Below are 14027 nucleotides of genomic sequence, written 5' to 3' on the forward strand. Positions count from 1 at the left end.
GAAACTTGACACCATGTCAGGAAGCAGACAGGGCAGTAACAGTCAACCTGCAAAGCCATTGGAAGCACATAAAAAGTGGTGCACAACCATTGTATGCACATGAACAAAAGATGGAACTAATATAATTAGAATCTAACCTAGTCTACTTTGCAAGAGTTCCCGATAAATGCAGAGTTAGAACATAGTTATGGGTTATGTCACAGGTATGCATGTGTTTGCAAACTGGATTAACTCATTTGGCCTAGTGTAAATCCTCTTATGTAAACTAAAATGTGGACAGTTATTGATCCTGGGATAATTTTAAATTTCTTGTTAAGGTCAGTGTCTCTGCTAATACTTTTAAATCCTGTGTTTTTCTTTTCTCTGCATATATCAAATAATTAGAGACTTCTGGCCTCTTTCTTTGTAAAGGGCATTTTAGTTCTTGAAGAGCTTCATATCATCATTAACATTGTCTTTTCCATCAGTGTTGCTATGACAGCCTTTGGCTGCCATATGTTGTTGACACTGATGAACATTTTTGTAATCCATGTTGTAGTTAGGATGCCCTAGGTTAAACTTTAATGTAGGTTGTGGAGACAATTGTGGAGCTGAAAGCCCTTTTGGCAGAGTCCATATTCAGTGTAGATAAAGATGTAGATCCTCTGCATTTGTCCAGTTTTGATGTGATTTGTGGGGACAAGTTTCCCTGGAATCAGCATACAAATTGGATTCTGGGAAGTAACTGTGTTTTACTAATAAAGGAGTATTTTTATGTAAAAAAGTGATAGCCCTATAGAAACCACAGTAAGCCCTTATGGAAAAGTCATATAACTGTAAACCTTCTGCCAGGTAGGCCTGGCAGCAACCAGGGCCAGATTCAATATCTAGGGGTCCATCTCACACAGAACCGGCTTGAGCCCCCACCCAGTAACCTGGGAAATTCACATGCCCCTGGGTGCCTCTGAGAGGGAAGGCTTCCCCGCTCACAAGCACAGAGTCTGAGTGTAGGAAAGAAACATTTAATGAAACACAGAGAGAAGTCATATGGCATTAACTTGGGAAAATACCACAAACAGAGTTCATAGCCCAAACCATGAGCTAAGCCCCCCCCCAGCCAAGAAACACCTGAAGTCCCAAAGTCCGACACCCCAAAATTCTCTGTCCCTGGTCAGTGCCGCCCAGAATCCAAAAGTTCACCTGCAGGGTTTTACCTCCCAACCTGGGTGGAAAGGGGGCAGGGGGAACCCTCTCCATAGGATTCTGCTGCAATCTTTAACACGAGCCACTACGCCATACTCCACCAGCTGTCTCAGTCCGCTCCTACCGTCCGCTCACCCTTCATTCCCACTGGCCGCTCCGCTGGTCGCCTGCCGCCATTCTGCTGGTCGCCTGCCACCGCTCCTACTGGCCGCTTGTTCCCACCGGCCACTCTGCTGGTTGCCTGCCGCCATTCTGATGGTCGCCTGCCGCTGCTCCTACCGGCCGCTCGTCATTCGTTCCCACCGGACGCTCCGCTGGTCACCTGCCACTGTTCGCCTTCCGCCACTCCTACCATGGCCTGCCAGTCGTTCCCAGAAGCCACTCCGCTGGCCGCCGCCATTCCTACCGGCCGCCTGCCGGTCATTCCTGCCAGCCGCTTCACTGGCTGCAATGGGTCTGGCTCCCAGCCAAACCAGTGATTTCAGCTTTTAGCCACCACCTAGACTGGCAAAATATTCCAGCTTCCACTGGACTAGCAAAAAGACTCCTCAGGGAGTCCTTAAAACAAAGGGGGAAAAGGGGCTGGTTGTGCCAGTCTTATAGCTCACACCTGGCAGGTGTGAAGCAGGCTGACTCAAGCCCTTTAGCCCTTCCCGCCAGCTCAGTCCACTCAGCTCTGGAAGGGGGGAGGCTTGTTCCTCGGAGACATCTTACAATGATGGTGTCTCTCCTGCAAGCACTGGTGTCATATTTTACAGTTCCCACATTTAGGGGTAGCATGATTTGTGACCCCCCACAACAGCCCCAAATTATTTACAATAAACCACATTCCATTCCAACACTGATCTTCCATCAGCCCTGGCTGAATTGGATTTACATAGCCACAACTTCCCCCTCCTGGCATGAGCTGTATTTACATATCAACAGTTAACAGTTAATAATCTGGCAGAGCTAAACAACTGGAGTGAGCATACCCATGCCCAGGGCAGCTCTCTCCTTTTAGCTGGCTGATAGCAAGCAGTAGTTCAGCCCTTGCTTACATACCATTAATACGAAATGACAACTTATCTGCAGCATAATTCTTTATTAAGTTAGATAGGTTTTTAGAATAACTCCTATAGAATTGTGATATCCTTTTTACTATTGATTTAATCTCCATTACATTTCTATAGAATCCTATTAAAAGACCTGGAATTGCCCACCTCTGGCCCGGGGCGGGCCCATGCAGCCTGGCTGTTCACTTGTCCCAGAGTCCACCTGAAGCAAGAGAAGGTGCACACACCCCAGCCGTGGGCTTCTTTCCAGTACCAGCCGAGGGGCAGAGTGTGTGGGGGAGAATGTGTACCCTGGCTGCTGACTTCGCCCCTGGGCCAACCCAGGGATAGTGGGAGCTGCATATGCCTCCCACCAGTGCCCCCCAAGGCTGGCCCAGGAGCGGTGGGGGCCATGCAGTGGCTGATAGCTGCTACTCAGAGCAGGCCTAGGTGTTGGATGCTGCCAGCCAGTGGCTTTCTGCTGTCCCTTTGTAGTCATTCTACAGTATAATTCCCTCCCTGATACAACCAAACCCAGACCTTGCTTTATGTTAGGATAAGAGGAGGCTGCATCCCACATTTGGTGGACCTAGCTCTTACCATTTAGGAGGAGTTCTTGCATGAACTGAGTCACAGAAGGACAGACACAGACATATGCATATTACTAAAATATATAGATTAGTTTAATCCCTGCTAAATTCTGTAGGAAAGTTTCCATGCAACTAGCAGGGCTTTCAGTTTTGGCACTGTACCTTTTATTTTCTGTTTACGGTAAATAACTTCCTTATTTTAGTGTTGTTCCCCTTTCTGAATTCCATGTGGAGTGCACTCATATCAGAAACACTTAGAAAGGATCTATATAATCTCTGCTCCATAATGTGATGTGCCTCTGTATGCAGTTCACATTTTAAACTAGTTTTGCTACCATGTTGAATTGCAAATTCATGTTTAATTTGCTATCCATGTCACATTTTGGAAAGGAGTAATGCTGAAAATGACCAAGTTTCTGCCTTGCATTAAATATCTGGGTTTCAGATTAGTCTCCCCTCAATATATTTGCTTGCATTTTTCAAGGGGAATCATTTGATTATTTTTTGAGCAAGTTACTAACTTCTCTGGATACCTTCTTATTTGTGTCCTTCCTGATCTTTACTCCTTCTTTTAGATCACTTAATGAAGACACTGAATAAAGCTTGACATAATATTGATTTTTCTGCAGCTCAGGCTCTCCTGCAAGCCTGAGACATATGGACTGTTCTTCATCTTCCTGCAGCTTTGGGAGGCAGTTCAAAGCTGTAGCATACTCCATGCTAGCCAGCCACCCTCCCTTCACTGGCCTGCTGCCAGATCTTCTGCCTCTATAGCAGCAAACTGGCTTCTCAGTTCTCCTTGCCAGCTTTATACTTATCCATATTTCCAGGCAGTAGTCAGTAACCTTTCTCCTCCATCTCCTGGATTGAGTATGAAACAGCCATATGGTCCTAGCCATCCCAGCACTGCAACTGCACCCTCCCCCCCCCTTTACCTTGAAATCCTTTGGCCACTTTTCAGGCATGATAGCATGGTCTCATGAGCACCTAGCTAAATTTAAGTGGTGGTATATCTGTGGGGAAGCTTTTATAGATTCTTCAAGGGTGAATTGCAAACTCATGTCTAATTTGCTAGCCATATTATATTTTGGAAAGGAGTAATGCTGAAAGCGACCAAATTTCTGCCTTGCATTAAATATCTGGGTTTCAGATTAGTTTTTACTTTTCTTTTTATGTTTTTTAATTTGGGATATGAATTTAAGCTGAGCCTCTATGATGGTGTCTTTGAAAAGTTTCCATGCAGCTTGCAGGGATTTCACTTCTGGCACTGTACCTTTTATTTTCTGTTTAAATAACCATTTTTGTGTAGTTCCCCTTTCTGAAATTCCATGTGCATTGATATCAGAAACATGTAGGAAGAAGCTACAAGACATACATCCCTTTAAGTTTGTCCTCTAAATCCTCTTCTGAGACAGTAATCCCACTGCACCCATCCTTCCACGATATGATCAAAGAGGAAAGGGAAACCCTAATAAGTAGAAACACATAAGCAAGCACACACTTATGTATCACCATCTGCAAAAGCTAAAAAATGCCGTCAGATATATCGAAGATCAGTGTTGCAGTGGCATCTCAGGTAAAAAAAAAAAAAATACAGTAACCCTATATGAAGGGTTACTAATATAAAGGTGGAAGACATTCTAAAGAAGGAACTTTGGGGCTTCATTGACCACTCTTAGAGCATCTCTCACATCTATATGCTTTGCAAGAGCCACAGTATTCTGGCTTGACACCCTTAATGCTAGGAAAGAAACCATCTTGACTGCTCTTATGAAAACTTTCCTTAGCAACAGTTTTTGTGGCAGATGCATCAAGGGAAGCATGAGATTTTCAGCCAGGGACATGACATCCAGCTCAGCAACGAGATGCCACATCTATCTTCACAGCCGGAAGGTTGTCATTTACTCCAAACAAGTTCTGCGCTCATCTAAATGTACAGGCTCTCTTTTCTCAGGGGAGGAACTAGACAAAATAGTGGAAGAAAGCACTGCAAAATGAAAACAATCCCTCCCCTCAGTGCTCTAAAGAGAGACTACAAACCTAGCAGCAGAGGCAACAGGTATATCTGGGAAAGACCATGGAACCGGGGATTGGATGGCAAATCCAGAGGTGGTCCTTTGCCTCTAAGAGCCCAGTAGGACAACAAACAAATTTATCTTCACCCAAAACTGCATCTGCAAGACAGAATGCTTCTCAGAATAATGGCTTTGACTCACCACAGAAGTGAATGATGGCATGTGGCAGATACTCCTCAAACTAAAGTCCACTCAGTCTCTTCTTCATCCAGTTCCCCATCTTAAAACAATAGCTCACTACTTGTATCAATCACTCTGATTTGACTTTTCAGCAGTCCCCAGGATCTTCAAGATGCTGGTGGTAATTATAGCCAGACCTTAGTTTTCAGGGAATTCACCTGTTCCCTTCCTAGATTACATTTAGATTAGAGCTCCTAGCCAAGCGGTGCTATACAGTGCCACAATCTGGATGCCAGACCTGCTTCAAGCATATGGATTTGTGATAAACACTGAGAAGATCTTCTTGGCTCCCTTCACAAACATAATTCATGTGGGCATAGAAATAGAAACTTATGCTCAAAAGTCAACCCATCACTGCACAAATACCATGTGGTCCAGAACCTGATATCCATGTTGCTAACTTATGCAAGGCCAACTATAATTCTACAGCTATTGGGCCTCCTAGTTTCATGATATAGGACCTTACTCATCGTTTATCGACTGATGGGTAAGGTCCTATATCAAGTAGTTCAGGGCTTTTCTCCTGAAAGTATGGAACTGTTCAGCAGGAAGCATGTAAGATCAGGTACTAGATCCAAGCCAGGTGCTGGACTCTGTAATATGGTGGACAATTCCTACAGAACAGGTGAATTCCCTGAGACGTAAGATCTGAAACGGGACTTCCCGCATGCTTTTCAGATCTGCAGATACTCAGCTGACAACAGTCTGATGGAATGGGAAGTGCCTTGCAGGATAATGCAAGACATTTAGGCTATGTCTACACTCGTGGCTTCTTGCGCGAGTAATATGCAAATGAGGCTAAGCGTGGAATATCGCCGAGCCTCATTTGCATACCTAATGAGCCACCTTTTTTTTCAGAAGAGGCTCTTGCGCAAGAAGGAGCATCTACACTGCCCCTTCTTGCGCAAGAAAAACCCTCTTGCGCAATGCCGTTACACCTATTACTTTTCAGGAAGAACGGCATTGCGCAAGAGTGTTTCTCTTGCGCAAGAAAGGGCAGTGTAGACGCTCCTTCTTGCGCAAGAGCCTCTTCTGAAAAAAATGGTGGCTCATTAGGTATGCAAATGAGGCTCGGCGATATTCCACGCTTAGCCTCATTTACATATTACTCATGCAAGAAGCTGCGAGTGTAGACATAGCCTCAGAGTCCCAGGGAAAGAAACCAGAACATCAACTTATGGAGCTCAGAGCTGTCAAACTAACTCTATAGAAGTTCCAGAACTAGCTAGAAGGGAAACATGTTCTCATCCAGCTGAAAAACACAACCACTGTGGTATGCATCAACAATAAAGAGGATACCAAGAGTGTAAATTTGCATGTGGAATTGAGAGACATAATGGAATGGGTAGAGAGGACTCTTCTTTCCATAAAAGCAATTCACATACAAGTTCAGCTAAACCACAATGCAGTCTGGCTCAGCAGATGCACAGTTGACAGCTCTGAATATTTTCTGATTCAGGCACCATGCTCTCTGATTTTGTAGTGCTTTGGCAGAGAAGCAGACCCCAAATGCTTTCTCATACACATGGTCACAAGATCTAATATAGACATCCCCGACCTTTCATTTTTAGGAAAGGTGATCCAGAAGGTAAAGCAAGAAGCAAAGGTGATAATGTCAGCTCTGCATTGGCCACAGAGGCCAAGGTTCTCAAATCTCACAGAACAGAAGTTAGAACCACCATTGCAACTACCTGAGAGACCAGACATCCTTACCAAAGTTCATTCCTTCATCATGACCCAGACTATATACAACTGACAGCCTGACTATTGAGAGAGAAGTGTTAGTAACACTTCCAAGGTGCTTGGAACTCAATTCTTCTCCAGGCAAGTTTCAACACTAATGGCCACCTGGACTAGGTCTAGCTTGTGATGTTGAGAACACACACACATATACACATGCACAAATCCCAAAGCTCCTATTATCCCCGTTATGCTGATGTTTCTTCAGGAAGCTAATGAAAGAGGATTTCAGCTTAGCACAGTGGCAATTTTAAGTAGCAACCTATTATTGGGATTCTCTGGCTCTTTGATATAGAGCCCTCAAGTATCCAGATTTCTCCAAGTAGCCAGACTGATTAAACCTGCAGTTAGATAACACACTCTTTTGAGTTGCTGACATTAATATGTCTTCTACCTATCCATCAAAACCTGTTTTTTTTTTTGCTAACCATCATGTATACTAGATTAATGTCTGAATTAGTATCTTTATCTATGCAGGAACACCTCTGTGTGTTCTATGATGACAAGACAGTGCTAACAACCCCAGAATAATTCTTATCTGAGATGAATTTGTCATCCTATGCCTCAGAGGAAATCATTTTCCCTTCATTATGTCCGAAGTCCTGACATACAACAGAGAAGCTGTGGCACTCAGGCATTCGGAGAGCACTAAAGATCTATATGAAGTACACCAAAATCAACAAGAAAATTGGGCTCCTTGTTTACCTCCTTTCAGCCAGAGTGTCAGGAACTCAGGATATCCAAGCAGTCAATAGCTAGAAGTATGCCTCTATGAAGCATAGCCTGATCCAAGATAGCAGGTGCTCCTGTTCCAGAGGGAATCAGGGTAAACTTCACAAGGTCTATGGCAATTTCTTGAGCAGAAAGAGCTTGTGCTTTCCCTGCATAGATCTACAGGATAGCAACGGGATCATCAATTAACACCTTTATGAGTCAAGTCTCTGCAGAGGCCTTCAGGAAGGTGCTGCCAGCAGTGGTCCTGTAATAGCATTGCCATTTTGGGCAATTAATGAGGGGCGGGCAGGGGCAGGAGTGATATCTTCTTTATTTAATTCTGTTTTGCTAATCCATTCTTGCTTCTGTTTGCTGCTCCTTATACATATCATAATTGCAGGAGACACTGAGCTGCAGATTGCTACATGTCTTACCTCACCATTTGTTTTCTGAAGCAGCACCTCCTGCAATTCTAACCTCCCTTGATAGCTTCCTAGCCAAAAGAATTTAATTGTGATAGTTAAGCTATGTACTGTGGTCTACAGTACATAATTTACTGGTTGTTGGTGAAATTATGGTTACTAATAATATTTTACAAGTTCTTATACAGTTTTGGAATAAATCACCTGGGCTGTATTACAATTTTGAACTGATTCCAGAAACTGCAGTCTGGAAGGGAGTAGCCCATGCATAACACACACTGCTAGCAGAATGGTACATTTCTTACTTGATAATTTCCTTTCTTGTGCCTTGCTGGAAACCTCCCTCCAATTAATGTTATCTTTTCTTTAATGTCAGAAATCATGACTAATAATGATTTTTTCTTTCTTTGTAACTGCCCAAATAATACCTATATCACTGGTAGGGCCAGCATGTTGGCCCCAAGGATTAGCAGGGGAGTGAACCAGATAACTAATAAAGCTTTGCTTACAGTAATTTCAATGACTAGGAAAATAGTTAATTTTTTTCCCATTAAATGAAGTGATACAAATCATTATCTAATGACTTGTTCTCCACCATCTGAATGGAAAACTTGTACTTTTGAGATCCAGCAGTGATCTACGTTACCTGAATGGGAGGTATGGGAATAAAAGGCAAGGGAAGGCAATGCCTTTTTAGTGCTCAGTCTTCTCCCTCTTCCTATCTCTGGTTATGTCTACACTGCAGAGCTTTTCTAGGATACCTCTGGTATCCATGTCCAAGGAATGTGTCTGCTTTTCTGAAAAAAAAAAAAATTGGAAAAGCAGACACCTTCTTTTTGGCATCCCTATAAACATCGTTCTACGAGGAAGAAGGGATGTTCTAAAGAGGGTTTTTTCCCAACATTTGGCCACATGTAGACAGGCCAAATGTCGGAAAAGCCTCTTTCAGAAGAAAAGCAGAAAAAGATACGCAAATTGTGAACCGCAATTTTTTTTATCTTTTCCCAACTTTTCCCTGCAGTGTAGACATAGCCCCTATTCCGATTGTTCCTGAAGGCTCTCACAGCAAGCTGTTGCAAACTAGTGAGTCTATCCCCTTCCAACTTGCCAGACCTATTAGCATAACAATTAACCTGTGAAAGAGCCATTAAATGGTAATGAAGCTATTTAACAGGCATGTGCCAACTCACAAATGCAGTTGTGCACTACTGTATCTACAAAACCTTATTTTAGAATTTGCTTCAAATATTTCATAAGTTTGCTGCTAAAGATTATAAAATCACATCCCCTAAAAATCCTGGAATAGATTTTTAGATGCACAATCTGAATATTCAGTTTTAGCCTTAAATGCTTGGCTCTTCAGTCATGTAGTTCAGGGGTTCCCAACCTGTGGTCCACACACCTGGGGGGCCCGATCATGGTGGACCTGATTCTTTTCTTTTCTTTTCTTTTCTTTTCTTTTCTTTTCTTTTCTTTTCTGGGAGGTGGGAGGGAGGCAGTTCTGTGAAATGTTAATAGCTTGAAAAGGGGTCCGTATGCTCGAAAGGGTTGGGAACCTCTGATCTAGTTGTTTAAATAAATTCTTCATAAGATCATCCTTATCTAAAATACACATTTAAATTTTAGTTACTACAGTACAAACATTTGCTTCCAAAGTTTCCCTGTCTTTTCTGTCCATCTCTGCTCTCTTTTCACCTTCCTGTTGAAGAAAGCTGGTAAAGGGACAATATCCCCTTTCTTCCAGATAGCTGGACAATGACTTTCCCTTTTTGTTTACTTCTTACTATGTGATGAACTAGAACTCTCTACAAAAATCCGTACCCTGCCAAGATATAAACTCCTAGGTTATGTTTAAAATCTATGGAAACATACTTTCAACATAAATATATGGTGACATTTCATAAACGTGTCTATTGTTATGAAGATCACACAACATAAATTAGGTTACGTCTACACAGCAGTGTTATTTTGGAATAACTGACGTTATTCTGAAATAACATAGCCTGCATCTACACAGCAAGCAATTATTTCAACATAATGCTGAAATAATGTCAAGCTTGAGGACTTCTTACTCCGACTCCTGTAACCCTTATTTTAGGAGGAGGAGTAGGGGAAATCGGAGGAAGAGAGTGCTCTTCTTCAGACTTCCTGCTGTGTAGACAGCTCCAAAAGCCTAAATAAGCTATTTTGACTTAAGCTACACAACTGCCGTAGCTCTAGTTGCGTAGCTTATTTTGCCGGTAGCCCTGCTGTGTAGACATGCCCTTAGTATTCCCTTTTTGTAACAGCAATGAACTTTGTTATGGCTCTGACTGATCAATTTAAAATTATGTGTTTGTTTCAGTGAGTTAAATATGTAGTAACCTGGACTGATTACTTTATGAAGTTAAAATATTTAAAATATAAAATCATCTTAGAAATATTGGTGAAGAAAATGTGAAATGGAGAAGGGCTGCATCATGTATTCCATAATATTTAATGTTGTATTCAGCAGGACAGCTGACCTGCCCTTCCTACAATGCATTTGCAAATAAATCTATGACAAACTTCAGGGTATATCCAAAAACCTGTCATTTTTTATTCCCAAATTTTGTGCTTTTAATTAAGTACCGTCTGCATGTCCAGTTTTCTCAATCTGGCATGCAGTGGAAAACATGCTCCATTTTCTTTAGAAATAAATTTTTGAAAAGTGTTTTTCAAATGCCATTTGCTATATTGGGTTCAGAGATTTGGTTGGAATGGGTGAGCAGAGAAAGGGAGGGAAGAGAAGAGGAGACAGTGGCTAGGGAGCAGAGGTTAAGCAGTGGAGTATGGGCAGGGCCATGGGCTAGGGAGCTTGCAACCCCAAGCAGCAGTTTCACCTACCACCCATTAGCAGTATAAAATGTTTCATCCACGAATGATGTCAAGGTACAACAAAACTAAGACACCATTAATGCATGGTGCTAGTTCAATGGTTCTCAAACTGTGAATTAGGACTCCAAAGTGGGTAGCAACTCCATTTTAATGGGGTCAGTAGGGCTGGCATTAGACTCACTGGAGCACAGGTCTGAAGAAGCCCGAGCTCCACCGACCCAAGGGTTTCATCCCCAAGCAGATCTGTCATCTAAGACCCATTACCTAGAGCCGAATTCCTTGGTCTTCTGCTTTGGCCTGGGAAGTGGTGGGGCTTGGGTGGGCTTATGCTTCAGTTACCCACCTTGGGGTTGTGTAGTAATTTTTGTTGTTAGAAAAGAATTGTGGTGCAATGAAGTTTGAGAACTTCTGGGTTAGTTGATCTGCCCTTACTGTGGATCCAGAAAGAAATGTGGTAAGTGTGTGCCTATCCAGGGCATGGGTTTTATCACATCTTAAATTTAACTCTAAATTTCCATAATAACTGTGGCACACTTTCACTTGTTCTCTATACTTTGATGTTAACTGGCTCCAACAAATGCCTGCATTTACTGGCACTAATTGATTCTAGCAAAATAGCACACTAATTGCCTCTGGCTAGCCAATATTTTAAAAATCCATTACTATTTTATTTTGTATTGAAGTTTGCTTTTTTCTCCCTGTCTTGAAATATTTAGGTTGGATTCTGTATTAGGTTTGTTGGTCCTTGGAGAGGCTGCCAAATTAAACTTGTCCTGCTTGAAGGTTTTAATGGATCTAGTGAGAGATTTTATTTCAAGCTCTATGTCTCTTCAGAAGCAGGTAACCACAGTACTAATTTAGATGTAGCCAGAAAATGTGTTTGTTTCAAATACTAAATTGGATAGAAGCAAGACATTTGTTTTCTTTACTATTTAAAACTGAAGGTCATGTTGGTCTTACCATTTTGAGATGCAGATAGAATGAGCAGGCCAGTTATTTCAATAGAATAAAGATCTGAAAGCATAATTTATGTATTCTTTAACCACTATGCATGTCTGGTGCATGATTATTTCCTTTGCTATATTACCCACTCACATCTGGGTTATTAATGTGACTAAATATGGCATTAGATTATAGTACATGACTCTACTCCTATTATATACTATATGGTTCTTTTGTTAGATCTTTGATTTTGTCATAGTCTTTCTAGGTATTTGATGGAATTTTTGTATTTCTGCTAACAGAAAGACAGCTGCATGCAAAATCTATCTTCTTGGAGCTGGGAAATAGGCTATGTATACACCACAGTACTGAGAGACATTTGTTTAAATGGGATAATCTCAGATTTACAAAAGACAGCTTTTCTTGGATTCTGTGATTGTACAAAACCACCTAAGCATCCAGAAGAATTAAGAGGAGCAAGTTTTTTTGACCTTCTGCAATATAGTCCTTCTGATGGTCCACACGACTGTAAGTACCAAATAAGTAAAAATAAAGCAACAGCTATACTCCCAACACACACATTCCTGCCAATTTTATACATATGCTAAACTCAGCTACAGAAAACTCAGTTCGGTGCCTAGTTTTCACTTCCCTGAACATTTGGGGATAATTTGCTATTTATGATTAGCCCTATTGTGTTATTAATATAGGTAATATAAGAATACAGGAGTATTAACTATATTATATTTACATTGTAATTATTCTGAATCATCAATTCTTAGATGAGTAGAAGTAGTAGTTAAAGGTATCAATGAGCAAAAGCAAAACATAACTGTACTGTAAATTCAATGCATGCATCTGATGAAGTGGGTCTTTGCCCACGAAAGCTTATGCTCCTACACTGCAGTTAGTCTATAAGGTGCCATAGGATTCCTCGCCGCTTTTGCAGATTCAGACTAACACAGCTACCCCTCTGATACTTGTAAATTCAATGTATCTACAAGGTAAATTATAGTATGCAGTATACTAATTTATTCCCAGCTCTTCCAGTCTAATGCAGCATGATCCTTAGGAAAGTCACTTAAACTTCCTTGCCTCAGTTTCCCTATCTATAAAACAAAGGTAATAACACTGACCTCCATTTTAGAGTGCTTTGAGATGGACTGATGAAAAGTGCTCCATATAAAAGAGGCTAAGTATTACTAATCTTATGGAATGTGTCTAAGAAATTTAATGAATAATGGGGAAGAAATTAGAAACAGAAGCTCTTTTTCTGTGTAAACTCTCAAAATTACCTATTTGGCCAGTGTGATTCTTACCAATTCTTAAACACCTTTAATTTATGTTACACTGAAAACATGGCACAATGTTCAGAAAAGATTAAGATACAGTAAAACCCGTCTAACAATATCGGTTTTATATAATCTGGACATCTAAATCTCTGGATACATGTGCACACAAGTGATTGCAGATGACTGTGTGCAAATGCCATGATCACATACACAGTTACATACAAACTGGATAAAGATAGAAATAGCTGGTTATTTAATTTTCCTCCAAATGTGCACTTGCAGGAACAGTGCCTGAAAATGGAGGACTTCTATACACTGTCATGAAAGCACTGTTGCATATACATATTATGTACACATATCTGGCTAAATACTTGAATTTTTAGATTAGTGTATATGGTAGATTGGAGTGATTACATACTTTTTGATGAAATAAAGGACTTGTGCATAGACATAAAAAGGATAACACTTGTTTTTAAGAGACAGCACTTCAGAATGCTATATTCATGGACCAAAAATCATAGACTGAATTAATATAATATTGTCTAATTTCTTTGCATTATTTTTACTTTATAGCATCTGTTGCCATTAGAAGTTTTAACTACCTAGCGAACACTATGGCCATGACAGATGACAATGAATCCTGAATGAGTCTAAATATTTTAATTTATTTTCAGTTCTAAAACTTAATCTCCTGCATTCCTTCTACCACCACTTTTCTGTCACTATGATACTACACTGTTTATACCTTATATACAGTACACAGATGTGCATTTATTGCAGATAAATGATCATCTCCCCCTTTAAAAATTACTTGCTCACTGCTCAGATCAATCAAAAGGCTTTGTATGTCTCTTTTCCATCTCCTGCTAGGAAAGGTAGTAGTCCTATGATTTCTTTTGTCATGATCCATCCTTCTTTTCTTTTTGTCAGATGTGCTCAGGGAAAAAATGCATTACACAAAAAGCCTATTATTAACCATAGTATTTCTCTAATAGTCTTA

General features: G+C 41.0%; 1 protein-coding gene across 6 annotated transcripts in view; it reads left to right on the forward strand.

Moving 5' to 3' along the window:
- Positions 1-14027, forward strand: part of TMEM232 (transmembrane protein 232) — a 155913-nt gene that overhangs the window by 69314 nt on the left and 72572 nt on the right. For all 6 annotated transcript variants that reach the window (XM_075932031.1, XM_025190394.2, XM_025190397.2 and 3 more), the window contains 2 exons: positions 11510-11633; positions 12038-12263. In XM_075932031.1, coding sequence (XP_075788146.1) covers positions 11510-11633; positions 12038-12263 — 350 coding nt within the window. The remainder of the gene's footprint in view (positions 1-11509; positions 11634-12037; positions 12264-14027) is intronic.

Source organism: Pelodiscus sinensis, chromosome 6 (genome assembly GCF_049634645.1).
Source record: "Pelodiscus sinensis isolate JC-2024 chromosome 6, ASM4963464v1, whole genome shotgun sequence".
In the NCBI taxonomy this organism is placed as follows: domain Eukaryota; kingdom Metazoa; phylum Chordata; order Testudines; family Trionychidae; genus Pelodiscus; species Pelodiscus sinensis.